Raw genomic sequence first — 27,677 nt, forward strand, 5'->3', positions numbered from 1 at the left:
AGCATCTCAGAGCATTGCACTTACTCCAAGGCACAATGATAGTGGAGCTAGTCATTCACAGTGGAGGAATAGGGCCCCACCATACACAGACGTTTTAGGGAAGGGTTGCCTCCCTTTCAATATGCTTTCATTGCCTTATTGTGAATTTTGACATTTGTTCTAATTATATGCAAATTTCACTTTTTTGCATAGTTGTGGGACTTTAAGTATGGGTTTTGCTCTTTCAATAGGCCATTTGTTTAAGACAGCTTTCCTATTTGTTCTTAATGAATGTAGGCAACTTAAATTTTCCCTGTACCTTTTATATTCTGTGTTTGTCATTTTTAAAAAGTAAAAATTTAAGCATTACTTTCCATCTAAACTACTATTTAATACAGATATCATAAAAGTCTCACAGAGTTACATGCTCAGACAAAACTATATCCAACAAATAGTTAAAACTGTACATTTATCCCTTCTTCTGCAAACATAAAAATTTGTCAATCAATATGAATTGGCTAATCACTAATCATTATTATCTTCAGATCATTATGATCAGAAAACCAGATTAGTAGTGTCACTAGGCCAGCAAGCACTTTCATGCTAATCACTTCCAATCTCTTCTTTTTATGCTAATCACTTCCAATCTCTTCTTTTTGTGGTCCCCTTACTCATACATGCAAATTTCTGAATGCTCATGTACATCCCTGAGTCTACCAGCTGCTCCAATTCGCAAATGACTAATACCGATTTTTGCAGAGGCCAGGATGGATCTTAAGGGCATCTTGAGGACTCTGTGATTCATTCAATTGGCCAAGTTTTTTTTATTTGATTTACTCACTCTCCTCCCTCTTAGTGCCTGTGATTGTGTCTGAGGGTTGTGCATGCACTGGGTACATTGTAGCGTGATTGTGTCTGAGAGTCGTGCATGCGCTGGGTACATTGTAGTGTGATTGTGTCTGAGGGTCGTGCATGCACAGGGTACATTGTAGGGTGATTGTGTCTGAGGGTCGTGCATGCACTGGGTAAATTGTAGCGTGATTGTGTCTGAGGGTCATACATGCACTGGGTACATTGTAGCGTGATTGCGTCTGAGGGGCGTGTATTCACTGGGTACATTGTAGCGTGATTGTGTCTGAGGGTCATGCATGCACTGGGTACATTGTAGCGTGATTGTGTCTGAGGGTCGTGCATGCACTAGGTACATTGTAGCGTGATTGTGTCTGAGGGTCGTGCATGCACTAGGTACATTGTAGCATGATTGTGTCTGAGGGTCGTGCATGCACTGGGTACATTGTAGCGTGATTGTGTCTGAGGGTCGTGCATGCACTGGGTACATTGCAGCATATAGCCTTAGCTCTATACCAGCACAGCCATGTCCACTCTCTACCTCATCATTTGACCAAGCCTCCTATCATGCAACATCCCTTTCTTCCACAAGGGATCATTGCAGGAGACACCCATATCACCACTCTTCCCACCCCTCAAGGATGGTAATGCCAGTCCCTCCCTGCCACTTCATTTGCCTTAGCTGCTCCTCAAACATGGGTTACGTGGGCAATAGTCGGGGCTTTATCTGTCTACACCACTGGAGTGGCTTATCACTCTCAATCTCTTACCACAAGTTACAAAAATCAATTTATTGTACAAGTAGGTACATAACCCAGTTTAATAAATCTTCAGTTAGTTCAGTTTCCAGCACCATCTCCCTTACCTTCTTATAGCATGCTCCTTTTTTTCACTCAGTCCTTGCTGTACAACATGCAAATAAAGTGAAACATTTGTGTTATTTTTATAAATGTATATACATGCATATTTATGAACATTGTCCTAATTATGTTCTCAAACTAACAGTAAAGCTCTTCTTTAAGTATTATTAACACACACACACATATATATATTTATATATATCATGTGTGTGTGTATCATGACATCAAAAGCGGATATCCCAGAACATCCCCACTTGTGAGCATCCAAAACTGCAGTGCCACACCACAGACTTTCTATCGAACCCTTATCCCATTATCTGGCTACTGCCTTATTCTAAAATATTACCAGACTAAGATTATAGCATCTATTGAACTACAGCCTCTCTTTCTGGTTTTAACTGCAAACACCAGTCATTTGTATTGTTAAGAATCACCCACTGTCCCTTCTCCCTACTGATTTTTAGTTATCTAAGACATAAACAAATATTGAATATTTGACTTTACAAATTATCAGATATGTATTACTGAAATTAATGAAATGGAAAATGAATTTTCAAAGTCCTTTATATAACATAACAAGTGAGTGCTAATTGTTTAAGGCTGGTAGACAGTAAAATCCACTTACTATGCATTGCACAGTTCATAAAAAGAGTAACAGGCCCTTCAGAATGCAGGCACATTGTGCTACATTCATGAATGACTTTAAGTATGCAGTAGGTTTGCAAACGAAGACAAACACTACATACTGAGATTCCCAAATATGTGAATCATGCTCTAGGTAATGTTATGAAGTACAAATTGTCCACAAGAATACTTAAAAAAGGTGCCATCATCCTTGTTTATAATATTGTGCTCTTCAGTCCACTGTTGATCATAATAAACTTACTAAAAATGTACTGTTTATAATCAGTTCACATATGTTCTGGTGACTTATTATTCAGTATCCAATATATACAAATGTACCGTGCCAACCATTCCGTACACAGCCCCTCCACATATGTATCATACTAACCATTCCGTACACAGCCCCTTCCACATATGTATTGTGCCAACCATTCCATACACAGCCCCTCCCACATATGTATTGTGCCAACCATTCCATACACAGCCCCTCCCACATATGTACTGTGCCAACCATTCCATACACAGACCCTCCCACATATGTACCATGCCAATCATTCCATACACAGACCCTCCCACATATAGGTCATTTAGCTCCAGTCAGTGGAGGTGGTAGCAGCAGCAGTGAATCCCTTTCTTTATGAAATATGCTGATGCATTCTGTTCAGCAGTCATGACAACACTGATGGAATCTTTTGTGAATCATTACTGCAATAACTTCAGCACAGCTAATGTACTCTGCATGCTTCTGTATACACAACTGCTCATCCTAAAGTCCCATACACTGGTACTACAACAAAATACATCCAGCATGTCATTATACCAAAATACTTCCAGCATGTCTGGGAGTGAATCCATTTGAGGTGGGTGGGGGAGTCTGTTCAAAGCTGCTGTCTTGGGTCCTGCAATTTACTATTTGCAACTTACAACATTACATTGGAAGGAAGTAGCCATATAACAGCATGCATTCCCTCTTCCTGCCTGGCATACTGCTGATTAACCTCCAAACTACTCTATATCCAGACATGGACATGCCAAACAGTCAGTTTTCACACCGGATACTCCCTGAAAATGTACCTTAGATCATCCTCAATGCCTCTAGATGCCACAAGAGTTTGTGACTTGACATGCCTGGAATGCCCATCAGAACAACATTCCTAAGCAAACCACCCTGGACAAATGCACTACTATATTCTCTTACTTCCTGCACCTGCACGATCCAGTCCTTCAACACAGCCACATATGTAGCCATTTTCCAAGCCCTGACACATTGAATGTTTGTATGTGTCATGATAGGTTGGTAATGCCTCTTTCAGGAATTTATACCCATCATATGTTACATCCCGAGTGTGTACGATGCTGTTATGCCAAGATTTCCGGGTCTTGTGGAAGCATGTCAAATACTGCTCAAGATGCACTTTTCCAGTAAATGTAGGAGACTTCTGCCTGTGTACAGTCTGATATTTGTATGAATCACGGTCAGAATCATATATAAACATTGGTGTACATAATGTTTTTGTGTCATGACATGCGTTGTTTAAGAATACTGTGTATTTTTATTATTATGAATATAATGTAATAGAGTGGGACTTCACCCCTTAAGTAGAAAGCTATGCTCCCCCACACTCTCAATGCAAATACACAAAAAAATAGTGATACATGGTTTTGCAGAAAAAAAAAAACAGCTTATATTTTTTCTCTGAGACAGTACAACTTCATAATGTAAACATATTTAATACTGTGGGGGGAAGCCTTCATGTTAGGGGATGCAGTCATTCACTCAAACAGCACTGGTCACGTTTTACTTTGACTTAAAAACTTCTTTCACTATTCAGTATATCTTTTGAATTAAACAGTGAACTTATTAAACAAACTGCTTAAAATTCTTCCTTCTATTTTTATGTAAACCTTTCTACACAGTGGTAAATAAATAACTTAGCTTTTAAATAATTATTTCTGGTTCAAATTATTCTGTAATATAGCACTGTAGCACACAAGAAACAGTTTCAGAATAATCCATTACATGAATAGCTAGAACTGATAGCAAGTCGAAATTCACTTGTTACTGATCTGTAGGTTAAATTCAAACTATCAGCAGGTTTGTTCTTTTTCTTTTGCACAAAGGAACTGCAGTTCTATAGTGTATTCATTAGCTTACACACATACATTTTGGTCACAACTACAGACCAAACTGTCTGGAGCTTGACATAGTCAGAAAAAGATAGTATAACTAAGTCAACTTAGAAATTTTAGTTTTAAACCTTAAAAATATATCAGTGAACTACTAAACTGTTATGTTTACATTTTATTTCAATCACTTACATTCACATATCAATAGATCAATGCTAGTAACTTTGATTTTACATATTTACTCCTATAGGACTTCACCTGTACAACTAACATATTAACTTTTTTCATTAATCCTAGTAAACTATGACAGGCCTTTTTCTTAATACAACAACAATATGCAAAGCAGGTGTTTCACTATGCAAGCAAGCAAACTATTAAACTCACCTGTAATTAACAACCCCTCATTCCCTAAATCAGTGTGTGGAAAATTGAAAGCACCACCCTAAACCAAGGTATTCCCCACCGACATAAATAAAAACCCTTCTATAGTGATGCAAAAAAAATCCACTGTATTTACAAAAAGAGTTCTTTCCACACAAATAGTTTGCCAGAAAGGCTATGTGAACCTCCTGAATAACAAAATCTCATAACACTCTGTCTGGGCCTCATTTTTACATTTTGTTTAACAATACTACTGTGAGATCTCTTTAAAATATAAGCAAAACATTTCTGCAGCTTACCAGTTGTAGTCACTGGAGGTTTCAAGTCACTGTCAAGGCTCATTTCATAGTTCTCTTAAACTTCTAATGGATATCCACGCCATTCATCATTCCCATGCCATCACTGTTAAACTTGCTATTCCCATCTTCTCCACAGTTAAGTAATGTGACCCTCCACAGCCACCATAGTTGTAGTGTTTTACAGAATTTTCAGTACAGCAGTGCCTAAACTCTGAATCTTTATCAATAGATTCTGCTCAACCAGTCTCCACAATTTCTATACCAGTACAACAAAACATGGCAGAACTGAGACTGTATACCACCTTCTTTGCCTGGCATTTTTATAGTTTTATTTGTCTCACTGAATCTAAGAAATTATAGTTTCTGCTATACATATCTATCTTCTATCAACACTAAAGCCCAGTGCACTCTGTGTAACCTTATGGGAAATGCCTAGTCCATGCACAGTGGGGAATTCTAAATACTCCTTCCAGTCTGTCCTGAAAACATGCCATTTGAACTAACCAAAATAACCTGGACGGCAAAAAGAAAATAAATGATACATTTCATCCAGAATTCATGCTTTCATTTTTTTTCAAAGAATACTTTACTGGTTCCCATCTAAGACCACTGATACAAGTGAGAACTGGCAATCTGTGAGATTTGGAATTATCATATTTCCAGAGACTGGTATCTTTCTGTTACATTAATTTCCCATTCATGACTAGTAGCCATCTTGAACACAGGCCTTCACACACTTTCTATATTCGGCATTAGCCTCTGACCCCTAACTGATGGTAAAACTGTGATGGAAAAGTCCCCTTATTTCTACCTAGTGTAGAAGAACTGGCCTATCACTTTTTAATCCTGCCATGCAGCTTAATCTCTGGCACTTTGACAACCAGTCAGACCTGGCTCATCATAAGTGGTACAGGCAGATGCCATTTCCTTAAGACAGTGGGTGGAGTAACAGTATTACCAATATTGCCATGCACAGTGTAGTATGTGTTTCAATTGGCTTTTCAGGTCAGTCTGAGAACAGCCCTGATTCATATCAGTGCCTTGCTTATTCGCAATGTAGTGACAATATAACTAGCTCACACTTTCCATCTTTGTGAAGCCAGCCACAATTCTTTTTGTGTACTTTAGTCTGTTTATACATTTGCCAATAACTTCCAGGAGACTGAATGATATCCTACACTAGTAAGGTAGAGCTGAATGAGAAAGAATAAATTCATTCATTGAAGAGACAGTAAAATGGTAAAATGTACTATTAGCCAAGCAGGGATTGGTTAGGGAGAGGAAGCAGGGATGTAGAATTTACAGGAAAGAGTGGGGGTTACTAGGCAATAATAGATGGCTGCAGAGTCAGTGTGAGACCTGACACCACAAGTAGAGAGCCTCATTACCTCTGAAAGATCTGTTATTCTTCAGACAATAAATATGATTCACACAAATTTTTAGGCAATTGAGTCTTGTGACTATTTATACCTTGCCAGTACCCATTCTCCAGACATAGGCAACCTTTATTGGAGGGCAGAGCCAGTCAAGTCTGGGGTGAATTTGCAGGAACCTATCTAAATCATCTAGGTTCCAAATGAAGGATGATAGTGTATCCCATTGTTTAATCTGGGGGGGGGGGTAGAATGTTCCAAACATGGGGGAGGTGCTGCATGATGAAGCTCTCTCCCCACCATGTTTTATGTATCCGCTAATAAAGCGAAAACCAGATCCCAGCAGCCAGCAGAAGCAAGTCTTGCAGAGAGAATTAAATACTCAAAGTAAACACATTAGCACCTACCTGTGATACTTATAAAACAACATCTACAGATGCGGCAATTTTATAACTAAAAAATATATACATAAAGTGTATAAAAGTGCTATGACACTCAACAGGTATTATTAGAGTAGAGGCACTAGAGGTCCATTAAATATATGTTCTTTATACTCTAATAATACCTGTTGAACATCGTAGCGCTTTTATACACTTTGTGTATATATTTTTTAGTTTTAAAATTGCCGCATCCGTAGATGTTGTTTAAGTATCATAGGTTGCTGCTAATGTGTTTCCTTGGAGATAGTTGTTTACTTCGATTTATTTTTTATAATATTATACTTATTGTTATTATTAAGGTATTAATTATCTTATTCACTATTATTTTTTATAGGAATGATGCATTTGTTAAGAAATGTTTTTTATACAATACCCAGTACTGTTTTAACATCATGAGCAATATGTTAAGGGACATATCCCTTTAAGGTACAAGCACACTGAAGGTCATGTGATGTGTTTTGTAGAATTCCAATGGGCTTTGTTTGAAACAATGTGACTGTCTGATGAAGTGGTCTTTTCAGAATCGTAAGCTCTTACGTATTTTCTTCCAGAATAAATTGCACTTTTTAACTTTTGTGAACTTTTGAGTATTTAATTCTCTCTACAAGACTTGCTTCTGCTGGCTGCTGGGATCTGGTTTTCACTATTACATAGTTGGACTGTTTTTTGTCTCATCTGCTGATAAAGATTTAGATCCTTGGTTCTGGTATTTGTGTAACTATTACATATGTGCAGATACAGTAAATCAGGGACAACTGGGTCCCTAATGGCATGCTAGATAATGCACAGATCTCCTCTCAACAGTCTGTAAGATAAAGAATAAATGAAAAGTACTTCCAGCATCTCCTGGTAGCTCAGACTCTTAAAGCCCATGATCTTGTTAGTTAGGAACCAGGTTGTTCTCATTCTTTGATATGTCTAGTGAGGTCCAGTCCAAAGGGACATTGTATTCAATACCTGGCTTAATCAACGCTGAATATAAAGTTACAGTAACCTATTTAGATGTGGGTGGTCATTCTCTAGACATTTAGTTGCATTAAGTAGAAGGATTTTCTGATTATTGTTGTCACATAATGATTGGAAGAAAGGAAATTATGAACTCATGCTCCAACATCCCTCACTTTTCATTTTGAGATGGAATTTTGTCTCTGCTGTATGATGAATGGAGGGGATGTCTATCAAATGTGACAATATTGGACTTTTTTGCATTTAATATAAGTATATTTTCAGTACACTGTGTATTTATTAGTGTAAGTTCTTGTTGAAGAGCTAGGGTATCATAGGGGATCCTGACAATAATGCCCAATTTGCAGTCATCTATAAATTTAATAAGCCAGAGGTCCTGGTTTCTAGTTTACAGATCAGAAAAGTAATTGGCAAAAAAAAGGGGACACCACTAATTACCCATGCAGGTTTTGAAGAGGCACCTGCCACTTATGTTATGTAAGGTTTCTATTTTTACAGTATTCTGTACTTTCAATACCAGCATGGGGTATGCTGTCAAATTCCTTAGACAAATCAAGATACACTGTGTGAACTGCATGACCACTGTCAACAGCTTGTCTAACCCTCTCGAAGAAGTTAACTAAATTCATTAGGCTGGATCTTCCTTGACAAGGTCAAGCACTTATGACGTTTTTTGATATAATTTATGAGGTCAGTTATGATATGTTTCATAGCTTAACAAATGAGGTTCATAGGTGTGTACTAAGCTAATGACCCTGGAGCCTTTACAAGCCTAGCCCATAGAAGTGCCCTGGCATTGTGCCGCCCAACGTTAGTTCCCAGTGCCTCTATCAAGTAGAGCCACTGGAGTGATTCCCGGGGTGAAATTTCTATTTCCCATCCACTCATCAATATTTCTCTTGAAGAGGGCCAGAATTATTGTTGAAGAGCTAGAGTATCATAGAGGAACTTGACAATAATGCCCAATTTGCAGTCATTTATAAATTTAATTAGCCAGAGGTCCTGGTTTCTGGTTTACAGATCAAAAAAGCAATTGTCAAAAACAGAGGACACCAGCGACTAATAGGGCTATGATTCACAAGGTCAGTGGTAGGACCATGCTTACAGAGGGATTTCATCACTGTAGTATGCCAAACTTCATGTGCAGCACATGTAGCTAAAATTAGGTTAAACAATTTGCAAAATGGCTCTGTCAGGGCATGCTTAACACTATATAATAAACAAACAGGTATACTGTCAGGTCACATGGAAGAAGTATTTCTGCTCTTAGAAAATACCTTCAGTATGTGCACCTTTCAGATAATAGGGGATTTAAGGGATATGGGATAAGTGAACTTTGGATAGAAGTCTCTGGAGTAAAATTAGCATTACATTTTTTACTAGTAAGTTGGTAATGCCCATTGGGTCTGAATCGATGGTGCCATGTTTAATGATTGCAGAAGAGTGTTGGGTGTTATTCCCTAGTTTCCTAACATAGCTAAAGGATAATTTATAATTGTCCTTAACTTCACATGCTAACCTACATTCATGGGCTGCTTTAATAGACCTAATAACATTTTTCAAGTTTTAAGCAATATTTCTGATATTGCCCATGATATGATGGATTTTGGACCTGTAGTATAAATTATGGAGTTTTTTTTTTCTTTTATTGTAAAGTTTATCTATGTTGGTCCAATGTATTTTTTCCCAACTCTATCCCATTACTATTTGCTCTTGTTGGGACTGCAACTCTATCCCATTATATTTAGTTCTGGTTGGGACTACAAACTCTATACTTTTCTCTAAAGTGCTATGCAGTGTCAGTGTTGATGCTGCTATGAGTGAATTTTGAAATCTCATCAAAGAACTGGATGAGGTTAGTATGTTTGACATCATTGAATTCATTAATAATTATTATGGGGGTTTTGAAATTTTAAAGGTGGAAATCATAAATTTATGGACCAACTTAACCAAGGAAGGAGATAACAGGGAGATTGTACATGAAGTCACTATATCTTTAAGGGCAAAGCCAAGAATATTATGCCCTTTAATATGTTTGTTCACTTTCTGTTCCACCAAGCTTTTGTTTATTAAGGCTAAGAACGTCTGGGCATACCCTACAATTGGAGATATAGGTGCTCCAATTTATTGAGATGGTAGTTACATTCTCCTAGTATAATGAAGTTCTTATTTACAGTGAGTTAATCAAGTATATTTAGGCATCTTACATGATAATCATGGGACATGGAGGGTGTCTTGTTACAGGTATAAGCTGATAGTTTGTCATTTTAGGATGCTCTGGAGGTCAGTTTGAAGGTCACTGGGAATCTACTTAGAGGTGATATGGTCCTTAACAACCACAGATATGCCACCGTAATTGCCACCAGGCCTGAAGGAATGGTTGACATGAAACATAGATGTGGAGGGAGTGTTTTCTATACTTTTACACCAAATCTCAGTAACTACATCAATACTGATGCATTTCAAATGCAGGAGAGCCTCAAGATCAAAAAATAGTAAACACTTCTGACATTGAAAAGAGCCACTAGGTGTGATCCAGTTTTGGGTTAGATATGTTTGTTTTATCAGGGACTCTGCCTAAAAAGGTACTTTGGGGGCCAGAAAGGCTTAGGATGGTACACGCAAGACTTGGAATGAGGGGTGCAGACCATCCTTTGTGAAACTATTTGGACTGTGGACCATCTTGTTCCATGCGAGCACATACTGGAGACCCCCGCAATGAAACCAACTATTTAATCAGTTGTTGAAGTCAAGTATCTTATAAGCATCATTCATAGAGAAGGAAGGACTCCACATAGGACCTTGAAAATATTAACTCTGGACAGTAGAGGTTCTCTTGGAAAATGGGTTGCCTATATCATCCCTTTGTATACCGTTTTTATTTTAAAAATACTTAGCTTTCTTTCTGTTTTGATGATGACGGATTCTCCATGTAGCTTAGCTTGGAATGCCAGAACAACATCTGTTAATGGAACTAGATAAAGATGATGCTAGGGTGAACAAATGGTCACTTCAAAAAAATTTGTTAATTCTTTCACGAAAATGTATTAATGCAAAGTTACATTTGTAAAGGTAAAATGTTAAATAATGTGAAAACTGATCATCTTACTCTCCAGCACAGTTTCTGTCCCACAGGCATTCTTTCTTATTTCCTAATTACGCTACCTGAAAAATAAAAATAAATTAGTAAACTCCTATCACTTATAAGGAAAAAACAGGGATAACAGTAATTTTATATGTATATTTATACTAATAAAAGCTTGATAATTCCTCTTACAATAGTTTTTCTTTGTTAAATTTGCGGAGACAATATCACTAGTAGTTTTCTCTTCAAAGAAGAAATACATTCGGTTTAATATTCTCTGTTCTCTAGTGTCTTTATTTCAAACTTCTATTTCAGAATTAATTTGATAATAGAATACATTTTTCAACATTTGAAGCAGTGTGTTATGGAAATTCAGATAAGCAATCTCATTAGAACCTGATCAGAAACCACAGACCATATTAAGTCTATTTCCGAATTCAGTTTATATGCAAACAATAATGCCCAGTAGGGTGGGCATTACAGGAAATTATACAATGATAGCTTGTTAGTATTTAAAAAATACCGATTAGTCAGCCCAACCAGCGGCATTGTATATTGAGCATATAACAATAGAGAAAAGTCCAGTTGCACTTTCTTCTATTAGTATGAGTTCTGGAAGTATACATTTCAAGTGTCCATATTTTCAAAATGCCCAAAATGTTGCCTCGTATTTTAGGTCAATCCCTCATAAAATTTGTGGTTTTACAGCAAATCACTGGGAAGTGAAGTCACTAAATAATGACAATGCATTTTAATTGCAGAATTTATATCCTTCAGGTAATGCATGATAGCATTAATCCTGTTATTCTAGAAGCTTTCTAAGTTTATAACAGCAACAATTACAATAAGGACCTTTGTCCCCCTTATTTAAGGCCCTGTGACATTTCTTGTGCTAAGAGGTCAAGAGGTACGTACAGAGGGCAGAGCAAATGCAAGGAAAATCATGTATGTTCTGCAAAATGAAAGAAATGTACCTGATTTTCCTTGTATTTTTCTCATCACACTCTTACCTCTAAACTATCTGATTTTATATATATATATATATATATATATATATATATATATTTTTTTTTTTTTTCCAAAAAAAAAAACAAAAAAAAAAACAAAAGAAACAAAAAAAGCATTGGAGATTTTTCTTTCTCCATTGCTTGCTTTCCACAGTACTAATGTACTGTGCAAGCATGGAGGAAACATAAGTCCTATACGCATGCACAGTACATAAACAAATGCAGAAGAACGTAGAAACAATGTAAAGGAACACCATGGTGCCATTATACAAAGATGTTATTTAAGAAAAGTAAATAATGTCATTGAATAATACGAATAACTGACTCATGGGTGAGGGCATATTAAAGATTTACCCATGGCTGGCTTTGTTTAATTACTTGGAGTTCAAACCACACCAACCAGACATAAATGTTCAATATACCCATACGCATGCATCGGTTATTGCATAAATAATGGACCTCCCAAGGGTTCTGTGAGAACTAATACTGCAAACAGTGGGCCTCCTCACCCTTAGAAGCTTTGCTATTTTCCTGCAATGCCTACAGAGGAGGTCATTATAACACTTACAATATGGGCTATATGTTAAATTGTTTTGTATTTGCTTTATTACTACTATACACATTCTTGTTTTATATTCTTGATATGAAATGATCCCACCACTTAATATTTCTGAGATGCTGTAGGATATGTAATTGTTGCTGATAGATAAAATATTTTACACATAAAAAAATAAGTTGTTTAATAATGTCTATGCACACACACACACACACACACACACACGTGCACACTCTCGCAAAGACAAGGACACGTAGGTGTAGACGCAGAAAGACACCATCTTGGCAGTTCAGGAAGAACACCACTTGTGGTAAGGGGCTGCAGTAAAAAGACACTTTCTGTGATGCAGTATTTTCTGATTCACAGTCATATTAGCCACGATGAGAAAAGACTTAATTATCTGCTAATATGCATGATTCTGAATCAGTATTAACTACCATGAGTTCAGATCACCAATGCCCCGTGGTAGTTAACATCGGCAGGCCAAACACACAACATATACCTCTTGCCTTTCCCTGGATGATTGCAATGTTGCTTTTAATAAATGTGTCCCTGTCTTCATAAATCATTTCCATACACTCAATCCATAATGCCAAACATTAGATTTTATTCTTCTTATTGTTCAGAACCTGCATGGAAATGGCAGATCTGTTGGTCTATTAACTTTGTAAATGAGTCCCAATAAAGTTTAAATAATGCCCTTGGTATTGTCTAGTGTTCCTCTTGGCTTTGTACTGAAGTCTCACCTCACCGTGTCTTGAGATTCAGTTACTATTGCAAGCATTGGATCATGCCAGATATTAAAGCTTTATACTTCATAGTATTAAAAAATGCTATGCTAATGGATTAGTTAGTGTACCTGGGTGCAGTTTGAAACCTTTTTCCACCTTTCACTTTACATATTTTTTTGTAAACACACTTAATAATTTGCAATTAGTCCTGGTTTCTAGTGGTGGTGCAGAGTCTAATATTTTCTATCTCTGACATGTAAGGGTATAGTGATTAAATCCTTTTTAGTACATTTATGGGACGCTATAAAAAGTATCCTTGGTGTCTAGCATTCCCTTCCCCTATGTCTTTCATGCTACAAAACATGATTTTGCTTTTACATGAAAAACCTTTAAAGGATCACTACATACAGTATCTCTGGTGTCTAGTGATCCTTCTCCTCACATATTTCATGTTACAAAACATGATTTTTTTTTATGGAGTGTCTTAAGGCACATTGCATACAGTATCACTGGTGTTGCATGTCCTCCCCAAACCCATGGCTTATCTAAGTACCATTAAGACAGGATATTGCAGAGTTCTCCCTGGTGTTTGGTATCACTGGTGTCGCGTGTCCTCCCCAAACCCATGGCTTATCTAAGTACCATTAAGACAGGATATTGCAGAGTTCTCCCTGGTGTTTGGTGGCCCCTCCCCCAACCAACCCATATATTGTCCAAGTGGAGTTAAAGCACAATATTAAAGTGTTTTTGATGGTGCCTGGTTTTCTCCCCCAAAGTTGGAGGACTTGTACAGAGTAGTATGCAGTTATGACAGCCTCCCCACACATACACACCTAGCTAACAGATCCCCTCACTAACCCACAGACATATACTCACAAATTGAGCCACATGCATATGCACATGCATGCACACTGCTTACACTGCCTGTCTACTAAACTCTCTGGTACTCATCTCTATTGTGATGACCAAGTTTTTAGCCATGTTCATTAGAACAGGAGGTCAGGAGTGGCAGTGTTAATTTGTGTAGAGGAGTGATTCTCTAAATCACTCGACTGTGTAAATGCCTTGCCAAAGGCAGTTCCACTGGTGAGCACATGGCTAATTAGTATATGCCTCTCCCATAAAATGTCTCATTAGCATGAAGCATTGCTGTAAAGGCAGACCAGTTATCTTATGGTATTGTTTTTGAATTTGACCTCGTGTTTCACAATTTCACATATACAGAAACTAGGATGCATACTCACATATACACAGCACACACACACGCGCACATACGCACACACACACACACACACACACACACACGCACACGCACACGCACACGCACACGCACACGCACACACCCTTGCAACTGTTGCTGCCACTGCAGCTACTTACATTAGTTTTATTTATTTATTTATTTATTTATTTATTTATTGATTTATTTATTCATTGATTTATTTATTCATTCATTTATTTATTTCCTCTGACTAACTGCAGGTTTTTAACAGCCCCATTTTGCAAGGGGAAATGGTATGGAAAATCACTGTAATTACTGTTGTTGCAGTTACCCGCTTTAGTTCTGTTTTTTTTTCCTCCCACTCACTAACCATGATATGCTGTGTTTAGCAAGAGTCATCAATACAGTGCCATTGTTTGTCCATGTTTCACACCGGTATATGGTGTAACAACACCACAGACTTCTTTTTTTCGCAGATCTCCATACATCTCATGCAGAACAAGATGTATATTGTCCTGCTGTGTCTGATTCAGAAGGTTCTAATGTAGTAGACAAACTGCTGGACAAATTGTGGAGATCTTTTACTGGAGGCTTCCATCTCTGCTGAAAGGGTTTGAAAGTGTCAACATATTGACTAGGGATTAATAACTGTTTTGGAAGGATCTGTGACCTAACCATGCAAAGATTTCTCTTCCTGTTGTATATTCTGTTCAAATTAACATTTTCTGCTAAAAGAACACTCTCTGCTATGGAAAAAAAATGTTACTGAAGCAATTCATGGTGATGGCAGTGAACCAGGTAACTGGGATGTGGCTAAGATTCCACCACCCATTCTTACTAGTCATTTTAACACGATGACGATAGTCGGCCATTTAGGATTATTGTTGTCTAATAACTAATGGAAAATCTGAATTAGCTTTGTCTGTGGCTAATCTTTGCTTTATCGGAGCTTATAAATTATGTACGATACTGTGGAAGTACTTGGTGGGAAGGAAGGGGGAAGCAGTATAGAAGAGGCAGCAAGGAGAAAGGAGGAGACTGGGGTATGGTACCAACTTTGGAAATATAACAATGTGTTAATTTCAAAGTTTGTTAAAAAGCATGGAATGTTTTTATAATAGTTCTGTATGATACTGATTCTGCCATGTATTTAGTTAGAATTATTCTAGATAATCTACTTGGATATCATTATAGAGGTAAATTTATTCAAAGAATACTGTTTGTCATTGTATCATTTGTAACACCACCCCAAAAATAAATGCAACACCATTTTTTGCTTCAGTTCCTGACAGCCCTAGCAACCTGCGAGCAGTGAATGTTACTGAAACAACAGCTCTTTTGCACTGGAGACCAGCACTTGCCCCTGTGGATAATTACATGGTCACCTACAACACCAAGAATGGTAAGTTGTGATGCAGTTGTCTATCACACTATATGGCATCATACTTTCCTGACTAGAACAAAACAAAAGAACTAATGCTGTCTTACTCTTGTTATAGAATTATTATAGAGATTTATATTCCATTCCTATGCAATTTTGTTTCTTATTTTTTTTTTCTGTTTAGCACCAGAGGCCACAAGAACCACATCAGGAAACACTGTGGAGGTCCAATTGTCAGACCTGAAACATAATACTGAGTATACAGTTAAAGTTTACAGTGTGAAGGAAGCAAATCGAAGTAGGCCAGCAGTCACAGTTTTTACAACTGGTAAGAAGTGTATTTGGTGACATAGGTCCTGACTTTAATCTAACACAGTATACATTTAATATACAGCAAAAGAGGTATGTAAAGGGAATGATTTGGGCTACTTTGCTATTGCCACCACTGCATAAATACATTATTCTCATAATTCCTTTGTTATTATTATTTATTCTTCTGCTCTGACTAAAAGTCACCTATTCCCATCAGTCCAATAACTGCATACTACTCATAAGTAGCTATATCTGCTGAATATTAAATGAATATTAAAACCATTTTGATTAGCTTGGACAAGTATATATTAAAGGCTTTCAAAATACATTTCGAAAAGGGTTTAGTACTGGTCTGTCCCAACCCTACATTCGTGTGCGTGTGTTTGTGTGTGTGTGTGTGTGTGTGTGTGTGTGTGTGTGTGTGTGTGTGTGTGTGTGTGTGTGTGTGTGTGTGTGTGTGCACATGCCCACACACACATGTGAAGTGTAAGCCCAAAGGGCAAGCTCCCCTGCCCCCAAACTAATATTTATTAACTCCAAGGGCACACAGACAATGAATGAATCACTGCCAGCATACACAGAAACCACACTAGCAGTACATTTTGGTGAAAAAGAGTTGCTTATCAGCTTTTTGTACTTCTGTATCTTATGACTTTTGCAGTTGATACTTGGGGACTTTGGAAAACTGTAGATATGCCAAAATAAAATAAATATAGGCCACAATATGCATTAGAATGGCAGACCCCAAACTCCCATCAGATCTAATTCACAACAAGTGTGCATATTTTTCTAGGGTGCAATGCAGTTTAAATGAAATTCCAAAGTACATAGTGTTACCTAGCCAAGCTAGAGTTTTCACTCTGTGATACGCTAAACCTCGTGTAATGGAGGCCTATGGGATATATGCAAATGACCCCCTAAGTACATCAAGTGTTTCAGCTACATGGTTTCTTAATATCCATGACTTTTTTTTTTTACTTTTTTAAGTCTTTGTGGATACATTCAGGCTAATAAAACCAAACCCCACTAGCTGTGTACATGCATGTTTTGGCCTTTTACTGACCTCATGAGCACAACATAAATGGATTGTTCATCTGTCTGTGTTTTTCTTGCAATTTTTACTGCATGGTTTGTCTGTGAGGCCTTTGATTTGGCTTTACATTTTGGTTTGAAGGTATATAGGGTTGTTATATCATTAAATCTAAAACCATTTCATCTGAGGTCCCAGTGTCTTACTACATGTTGACAACTACGTAAATAAATCTCATACATTTACTTTTTTATTGTATACTTGAACAGTGACAACTATCTTTTGTGGCTTAGTTATCAAAATCACTAATAAATCCTTAAACTTGTAAGAAGTCTTCAAAGCAGGATGTTTAAGTCAGTGATTCTCTAATTTTGAGAAGCTCCCAAAACAGGCATCATACAAAGATTCTAGTTTAATATGTGTAATGCAACACATCCTAACCCCAAGAAAACAAAGAAGCTAAATATAACTCATTAAATAATGATCCAGTGAAATCCCAAACTTCGAAAATATTAAAGTATCACCACAGTGTTGCTGTAGGGCAAACAATAGCAGATACTCCTCAAAAAAATGAAGAATAAGATTGGATAATTTCTTATCACTTTTCTAGCTGGATACTAAAATGCTGCATTGCTGGGCAGTCATTGTCTCTGAAAGGTTTTACTACTACCAAATTACCACCAAATCTTTACTTTAGCCAGAAAGTGTAAGTTTATATAGTGATTAAGGCTCTGCAGTTTGAAATGTTTTGTTAAAAACATGTACTGCTAGTGACTTGCATCAGCTGAGCATGACTGTTCCATGTGTATACCTACTATGTCCCCTCCATCATTTCCATGTGTATACCTACTATGTCCCCTCCATCATTTCCATGTGTATACCTACTATGTCCCCTCCATCATTTCCATGTGTATACCTACTATGTCCCCTCCATCATTTCCGTGTGTATACCTAACATGTCCCCTCCATCATTTCCATGTGTATACCTAACATGTCCCCTCCATCATTTCCATGTGTATACCTAACATGTCCCCTCCATCATTTCCATGTTTATACCTAACATGTCCCCTCCATCATTTCCATGTGTATACCTAACATGTCCCCTCCATCATTTTCATGTGTATACCTAACATGTCCCCTCCATCATTTGCATGTGTATACCTAACATGTCCCCTCCATCATTTGCATGTGTATACCTAACATGTCCCCTCCATCATTTCCATGTGTATTCCTAACATGTCCCCTCCATCATTTGCATGTGTATACCTAACATGTCTCCTCCATCATTTGCATGTGTATACCTAACATCTCCCCTCCATCATTTGCATGTGTATACCTAACATGTCCCCTCCATCATTTGCATGTGTATACCTACTATGTCCCCTCCATCATTTGCATGCGTATACCTACTATGTCCCCTCCATCATTTGCATGCGTATACCTACTATGTCCCCTCCATCATTTGCATGCGTATACCTACTATGTCCCCTCCATCATTTCCATGTGTATACCTACTATGTCCCCTCCATCATTTTCACCATTTCCAGTCTTTTCTTTTTTTAATTTTTGCTTCATTTGAACCTCTTTTTGTACTTGCCCATCCCCCCATGCCCCATGTCCATGCCAGGTTGACCAACCATCCTCCCACCTGCTGGACTTAGAGTCTATTGTGGATCTAAGGGTATCCTGAGGGATCATCTGTGCTTTCATCCAGTTTTTTTTTTGTTTGTTTATGCCCTGCACACTTCTCATTCCCCAGCTGCCCCATGCTCAGTTGCATACATGGGCAACTACCCTCTTTGGACCACATCTCCCCTTAGGGAATGTATCAGTGAGTGTCTTCCCACCCTGAATGAGCATGCCCATCCCTTCCCAACTGCTCCATCAGTTGCTTGAGCCAGTAATCAAACCCATGTTAGCTGGGCTTTAGTCTGGACTTTATCTCTCTATGCCACCGGAGTGGCATGACAAAGGATATTTGACCCTCACAAAGCTCTTCTGCCAATAAACTCTCATAATATTCTGTATTTCAATGCAATTTGCTTAGCTCAAAATAGTCTTTAAGAACAAAGTCTTCCTTTGAAGGTGCTTTCTTGAATTTGTCTAAACATAGAGGAAGACCCATAGATATTTTTGGAGAGGAGTCTGGAGATGTACACTTTCCCATTGTCTAAAGACACTGCCTTGGTCTGTGACTGAAAAGAATCCTTGGGATCAGATACAAAACAAATAAATGGATAAACCACATTCAAGGTCCCTTAATGGTCAACTTATCCTGATTAACTGTTATAACTCTTGTTACTGACGTGGCCTTCCCTCTATAAATCCATGCTGTATTGGATGTGGCTCTACTGACTCCTACTAAAAGGAGTAAGATATGCCTGAAACCTGAAAAGTGGCAGAAACTCCATTACTAACATGACCTTCCCCCTGTAAATCTATGCTACACTAGATAGATGTTGGGCCTCATCAGATTCTAAATATTTTGTGCCTCTGTCCTTTCATCATGGAGTCTATGATTTTTTGGTTTCATTGAGTTGGTCAAGCATTACCTTCTTCAAACAGAAAAAAACACAGTAAAGCTAATTGAAATTGAACTGATTGTACATTACTGCCTTTTTTCTGTAGGAGATCGCTGAACAGTAGGGACTAGGGAGTCTGCCATTCCCACAGTGTAGTGTGAACTTGGATTTGGCATATAATTAGCAGGGGATGTGGGATGTTGGAAGTGCAGGAGGACTTGTCCCTCTTCAAAAAAAATAAAAAAGATGAATGTGTTTTTTTTCACTTGTTTGAGTTTCAAGCACTTTTGCTTGATGTTTTCTTGTTTGATATATCGAATATTATCAGTGTGTCATACACTCAGTTTTTCTTACCTTTGAGATCAGATTGATGGGTTCGAATTTTCCAGCCGCTGTCATGTTCATGCTATCCTGAAGGGAGCATCTTTCTGCCATTTTTCAGTTTTCAGGATCCTCTTACTCCTCACTATTATTTTAGTAGTCAGTAGAGTCGCTGCTTTTCTCCACCGCTATGAATTCTGTTTTGAAATCTGTTTTTTTTTTCTCCTTAGCAGATCTACTGGTTGGTTCTGGAACCCTCTTCATCATGAATGTTGAACGGAAGCATTCGTTTAGTAGTCTGCTTTTCTGCTGTTTCTATATGTCCATCCCCATTCATTCTGCTTTGTCTCCCTACACTGTGTTCTATATTATGCCATTATATAGCCATAATCTCCCTTCCTTACAGAAATGTAATTGTTATTGTTCAGAAACACTTCTCATTGCTACAGTTATAGTAATCTGCTACCAACCTCTCTGAAGTCATAATGTGATGAGACAGAAATTGTAGAACATACATACATATGTATCATAAGGCTTATCTTAACATACAGAAAAAGTATTCCCTAAAAATAAAAGGAAAGTTTTTACTTTTGCTACTGCTTAAATTTTAATTTTACTTGTCTTTTTCAAGACCTCCTTAATGTTGTAAGTACATAATTTATTATATCATAACTGGTAAATCACATATTCAAAGAAGCACTGAAAAATGTTGAGAAAATTAAAAGGAAAATGAGACAAAATAATAGCAATATATTTAAGTTACCTGATGGTTCACATGTTTTCCCGCCATACAGCTGCAGATGCGATAAAGGACTTATGGGTAACAGAAGTGTCACCACACAGTGCTGTCCTTTCCTGGAATGCTCCCAAGGTACCAGTCAGTGGATACGTACTAAGCTATGAGACTGCCACAGGAAAACGCAAGGTATAAAGCCAGCATTATAAGCTCAAATAATTTGTTTTGTGATGCTGTAAAATTAGTTTTAGAAGTTCAGATTGTAAGAAAAGGTGCTGCATAGCTTCTCTGCATTTGTATCTTTGAATATACTCAGACATATCATGCCAGCTGGATAGACAGCAGGGTATGGAAGCTGGGAAGGAGAAAGTCTGAATAGTTTTGCCATAAAGGTAGCATGCAATGCAGCCATCCACAGGAATGACAAAATAAGAAACATTCTCTCTTTCTTTCTTTCTCCTTTTCCTCAGCATGACCTGCCATCTATCAGCCAGACCTTGTCCAGTTCAACCCACTGTTGCTCTGTGGGTGAGAGCTGGTTATTGGAGACCATCTTCCATGTAGGCATCAGTTATTGGTATAACCTTAACAATCATGGTCTTCCATGGCAGTTCGACTGTCACATGCACAATACTGACAAGTGCTGCATGTTCACTTGTGTGAATGCATCATTCCAGGCTACAGCTTGAACATTCTGCCTGGGGGTGAATGCACATCCATGCATCCATCTTCCTTTATGCCACCTGTTCAGATTCCATACCTCTGCCGGAAGCTACCATTGTAATGAATGAGTTACCTCCTTCCATGATGTGCAAAGTTGCATCAGTTACTTGCAGCCATTGTCCCCAACTTGTTCCTTTTCTGGCCATGTTACCACTTGATCTAAGACCCTCTGGGCCATGGTCATGTCTTTATCCCTCTGCACTTTGGAGTCATTAAAACAAGTAACTTTCATAACCAAGGAACCAGCAAGAGTTTGCAGCATAACTATTTAATTCTAGCTTATTTTTTGCATCACATGCTGTGCGATAGTAATATTATTTAATTAGTCATGTTTCTGTCAGGCTAATGAGATGAGGACTCAATCATATTAAAATGTTTCAGTAATCATGCATCTTGTTGTTCTAGACAGTGAATGTGATCAGTTCCCCTACGTCTTACAATCTAACAGACCTGCACCCAGGCACTAAATATAATGTTCACCTTCAAGCAGTTCGAGGGGGTAACAGAATGCCTTCAGTCGATGCCTCATTCACCACAGGTAACGTAAGACAGAATTGAAAACTGTTCTTTATGTTATGCTCACTGCATTTTTTTATCCTTCAAACATCAATTTCACATTAGAATATTAGGAATTGTGTACATATCAGTCTTTCTTCCAGTGAAACAAAGAGGGAGTTGTATTCGCCATGGAACAGTCTTGGTACATTGCAATGAGCTTAACTGATGAAAGGTACAGCCGTGGAATAAATGAAAAAACCTTGGGACCCTGCAGTTCTCCTGAGGTGGAGATACCTTGTTGTAGCCATGGTAACCATGAAGTCTGATTGTCTTATTGTTTCCTTTTCAGCAGTAGTTGCAGCAGCAGCCATGCAGATGAGGAATGCCCAGTGTTAGAAATGATAGTTCTGTAATCCTATGGCAGCTGTAGGCAGTTAGGGTAGGGTAGGTAAGGGGCAAAAATCATGTATTACAGCCATAGCTCTCAACCTTCCATCTCCAAAATGAGGAACACTCGCCTTCATAATGTGGAACAAATGGGCAAAATGTGGAACACATACTAATGACTTACTAACAACTTCAACTAGGAAGGACATAGGATGGTTAAAATATGCTGGTTTTACTTATAAAGAAGATCCTTTAATGAATTAATATGATTAATTTGTATTTACCATGGATTTTACTTAAAAAAAATTCCTAACACTGAATGTGTCACAGACTCTTTCAATGTGGAACTTCGAGGAACATGAACTTTTTAAGACCCCAAATGAGGTACGTTCCTCGTAATGAGGTACACTTGAGAGGTGTGATTACAGCTTCTTGCTACTCTAGTGGTGCAGAGATAAAACCCTAACTATGGCTCAGCTGACCTGGGTTTGATTAGTGGCTTGGGGCAACTAACATAGCAGCAGGGAGGGATGGGTGTGGCTACCCAGGGGGTGGAGGGGTGGGGAAGGTTGAGTAGTGGGAGTTCCTGTCAGTGATCTCTGATGGAGGCTGAATATGCTGATGTCAGGGTTGTATCCCAAAGAGAGAAACTGGGTGGAGACATGGCTGAGCTACTGCTTAGACAGGGCAAAATGCCACACATTCCAAATGCACACCCACCTCTTGGGTGCAAACACACAAACCCTAGGAGGAGGAGGAGACAGGTAGGTCAAATAAGGTAAAGCCCACCCCTGGCAGAAGATGACCCCCTCCCCCCAACACCATTAGGTTCTTTGAGAAGACCCAGCTTAATCTGAGTAGATTGGGATGTTAAGGAGAAGCTGGTGGACCAAGTGATGGACAGGGTCACATGGGTAACTGGCCATATGATGATACAGGGGAGCAAAAAAAGCTCCAAAATGAAGGAAAGTGCACTACAGCTCCTTTGGTCTTGATGCTGATATACCTGTTTCTACAGACTGATGACCAAATCATCTTTACACAGTAATCCATTCCCATAGGGAGTACTTAGCTTGTTTGTCAATATTAGAATGTTTGTGTTTTTGGTTGCTTACAATGCCCCATCTGTTGAAGGAATACAGCGGAACTTCCCAAATTTTGATCTATAGTTTGTTTGCTAAAAGTAGGACATCAAAAGTGGACAGAAAATAGAGGTTCCAAAAACATAATTTATAACAGAAATAAAATATCTGCATATAAATAAAATATCTGCATATAAATAAAATATCTGCATATAAATAAATATATATATATATATATATATATATATATATATATATATATATATATATATATATCTACACAAACACACACACACACACACACACACATATGCATATGTGTATATGTTTGTGTGTGTGATGTTGGGTGGGGGTACTGCAGAATGCTGTGGAAGAGATATTTCCTACAGCATTCTTTCTGGTATTACAGCTGAGCAGACCTGGAAATGAAGTCTTCCCCTCACTCAACATATCTGGTATGCAACAATGTATATTTATTTATTATTTGTTTACCGGGATAGTCCGACTGGATACATGTCCATTTTCAGTGGAGGCCCAGGGCGAAAAGCTCCAAATCAAAGATACAAGCATAAATAGACAAAAGCATAGCAGAAAATATGAACCTTAGAAACGACAGAGGAGGTACATTATTCCGTAGTCTGTTAACTAAGACAAGGTGAACACCAGAAAAAGAGACAATATCCTAAAAATAAAAAACAGCAAACATGGCAAATTCCTCATGTAGAGACTACCAAGGTTATAGATTTTAGTGATGTAAGAAGTTGTTCTATAATTAATATGCTTTTACTCTGATAGCATATCTATCACAGGAATCCTAAACTTAGGAATATCTTCTAAAATGCAATATTATATTGAAGAGAACAAATGTATCCTATCTGTTAGTGAATATGTATGTCAAAGTCTCTTCTATGGAAATTGTATGTCAAACGTCTGTCCTTAAAACTATGTTTTGTAAAAAATTGTTCTCTTGGAGCTTTTCTCCCCGGGCCTCCACTGTAAATGGGCTTGTAATCCAATTGGACTCTCCCGGTCAACAAATGTAAAATAAATAAATAATATTTAAAAGGAATCACCTGGTGCATATATAGCTATAAAATATTAAAGATGACTTGCAGTTTACAATCTTCCAAAAGAGTTATATTGAGTTTAAGTACAATTGGACGAATCTTGTGGTGCATGTTGAGAGGCAGAAGTCATTTGGGATTAGTGCCAGTATTAGACTCCACAATTGATCATGAATTCTTGCTTACTACTGAATAAGTACCCGTGTTATAGCTGTTATTATTGACAAGGTGACTTTTGTTATCTGGGTCGTCATCACTGTGTCACCAGTCCAGCTACTCAGTACTTAGTAAGCAACTCTTCAAAAAGTTAAATAAATCATGTAGTTACATGATACATGTGCATCTCTCTGTCTGCTTTCTTTGATATCCTGATCAACATTCAGGAAGGGTTTTGCAAAACTCCTTATAGACTGTCAGAGGCAAAACGTTAACCTTTACGCTACATATAAATATTTTCCATGCAGGTTTAGAATGTATGGTTAACAGATATGGATGCTCCCCAAACTCTGTAAGCAATAAAAGAATAAAATGCTTTAAAAGCACAGGAGTGTAATTAAATAGGCAGGAAATACATGCACTATTCCCAAGCTCAAGTTCACAGGAAACAATGACTTTTTTTCTAAAACAGAGAACTTAACTTTCTTCATAAAGAACAGGACTAGATTAAATAGCCTGTCTAATGTAAAATCTAGTCAATGAAGATTATATTTCTTCCTGAGAGCAATGTTTGCCCATTAATTAACAAAATAATATTATGGATACAGGAGAAGTACAGAGTGGATATTGTAAAGAGGATGGAAACTTAGCAGTGCAGTTCAGGGGTATCCTGAAAAAAACAAAACAAAACTCATGTGAAGTCTGGTGAAAGAAATGCTTAGAGAAAGATTTGACAAGTTTAAATATTTTGCTTACTAAAGGAGTTACAGATAAATCTGTTTTAGGGAAAATACAATACCTGGAATTAGACAACTACAAAAATGTGTCTGTGATACACCGGGAAAGGGAAATTAAAAAACAAAACAGAAATGCATAAAACCGTCAGGTATTCCAGGGACATGCTTTCCTTGGTGGTGGAAGTGGAAGCTGCTATAATATCCAGAATACAAGGATTAATACAAAGTGAGATGGGAAGGAACAGAGGAAAAAGAACAAGTAACCAAGCACGTAAAGAAATATGCAAAGAAAATCCAGACAAATGTCATGAGTTGAGAGTGGAAGGAAGTCATGAGCTGCTCTATCATTCCATGCTTTCACAGATATAAAAATGAGGTGTGTGAAATTTTACTTGACTCTAGATATTACAGGCTCGTTCATGACTTGAGCTCATCATTTGGAGTCAGGATTTCCAAGGTAAACGTCAAGACATTCCCTTCATTTGAAATGAAAGGTCATTACTACACCATGCATTGTCAATGAAAAACTTTTGGGAGGAGCATCCTGTTTGTTTCTAAAATGTTGTCTAAGACATATCACAGCTAGAGATTGCATATGTTCACAATTCAATAAAACCCTGTCCTGTTCTTAAGTATACATATAAGAATACAGACTGTAGATGAGGCTGGTGCATTTAAGTGTGAACACAGCTAAAAAATGTTAAAAGCCAAGTGTAGAAATAAAATATGTGCTAGGAAGCCATCATGAAAGTGGTCTCTTACTATTATATATTCTGTTTTACAAAAAAAATAAATAAATTAATCAGTTAAATAAACTAGCAATTTTTATTTTAGTTCTTGACAGCCCCTCCAATTTGCGAGCAGTGAACGTTAGTGACACAACAGCGCTGTTGCACTGGACACCAGCACTTGCTGCTGTCGATAATTATGTTGTGACCTATAATGCTAAGAACGGTAAGGTCATATGCAATAACTGACTGCAATCCATGGCACATTATACTACAAAATGTCTTATTATTTTTGCATGCAAATTACAAATAACTTAACCCAGCATTACTGTATTATTGGATGATTTTTGCTTTGCTTTTGTTCAGCACCTGAAGTAATAAGATCCGTATCAGGAAATACTGCAGAACTCCAGCTATCAGGTCTGAAAGTTAGTACTGAGTATTCTGTTAAAGTACACAGTGCAAAGGGAACAAATGAAAGCCAGCCAGCATTCACAGTTTTCACAACTGGTAAGGATCTCATCAGGAAAAAAATCTTGTCCTTTTGTTTATGAACAGTATAATACATGGTAGCAGTGATAAAGACATATTTTGACTAGCTTGCTTCAGTTGTTGTTCTTACAAAGTTAAATATGTGTTTTATTTCTTCGCTTGCTGTTTTTGCTATTACACTATAACATGCTAGGATCCTGTCTTACTACCAGTTATGTATACGCAACATCAAAATAAATGTATAATGGTTCCTAGAAATGTGCAAGCTGTTGGTCAAAGCCATTTTGATCATATTATAAAAGCTTAGACAAATGTATCAGAAAGGAGTTTGTGTTAGTGTGCCTGCCTGCCTATCAGGTATTAATAGAGACACACACACACACACACACACACACACACACACACACACACACACACACACACACACACTTGCATACATAGGTGCACACGCAAGAATAATATACTTTCTAGGAAGTTATTTGTCAATGCATGCACTTCTCAGTAGTGTTTTTCAGCGGTCATCTAGTTGGCTCAGTGGAGAAATGTTAAACTTACTAATTAAACAATAAATCATATATTTTAAAGTAATGGAAATATATTATAGCATGTTGCTGTAATGTTTTTGTGTTGCCTTATACTTGAATGTTTATACCGCTTACTTAATGATGCTGAATGCTACAAAATCTGATACATCATAAACTGGTATGAATGACTGAAATTAACATTATATTCTTATGGAAATCAGTCTTGTGGATCCGTGATGTTCAGGTAGCTACCAATGTGCTACAAGTACCTCCAGTTCGGAAAAAGGAGAAATGTTCCATTTTAGTAAAACCAAGAAGACTCTCTTTTCAGAATTACATTGTTAGAGCTCTCTTATTTTCAAAGAGTTGCAGTCTTTCTGTTAAGTGGAACTATTATAATAGTTCATTTTCAGAAAGGATAACAGGTGTTTGAGTTTTTATTTTCTAACTGATTTTCAATCAATTACAATGCAAGATGAAAAATGTAA

The 27,677-nt window shown here is 37.5% G+C and overlaps 1 protein-coding gene across 5 annotated transcripts in view; it reads left to right on the forward strand.

The window, feature by feature from the left end:
• LOC122811371 (tenascin-like) overlaps positions 1–27,677 on the forward strand; it is a 641,082-nt gene that overhangs the window by 517,845 nt on the left and 95,560 nt on the right. For all 5 annotated transcript variants that reach the window (XM_044083172.1, XM_044083170.1, XM_044083171.1 and 2 more), the window contains 6 exons: positions 15,779–15,898; positions 16,062–16,205; positions 20,857–20,987; positions 21,927–22,059; positions 26,280–26,399; positions 26,540–26,683. In XM_044083172.1, the coding sequence (XP_043939107.1) occupies positions 15,779–15,898; positions 16,062–16,205; positions 20,857–20,987; positions 21,927–22,059; positions 26,280–26,399; positions 26,540–26,683 (792 nt within the window). The remainder of the gene's footprint in view (positions 1–15,778; positions 15,899–16,061; positions 16,206–20,856; positions 20,988–21,926; positions 22,060–26,279; positions 26,400–26,539; positions 26,684–27,677) is intronic.

This window comes from Protopterus annectens, chromosome 9.part0 (assembly GCF_019279795.1).
Source record: "Protopterus annectens isolate FY-2018-M chromosome 9.part0, PAN1.0, whole genome shotgun sequence".
NCBI lineage: Eukaryota > Metazoa > Chordata > Ceratodontiformes > Protopteridae > Protopterus > Protopterus annectens.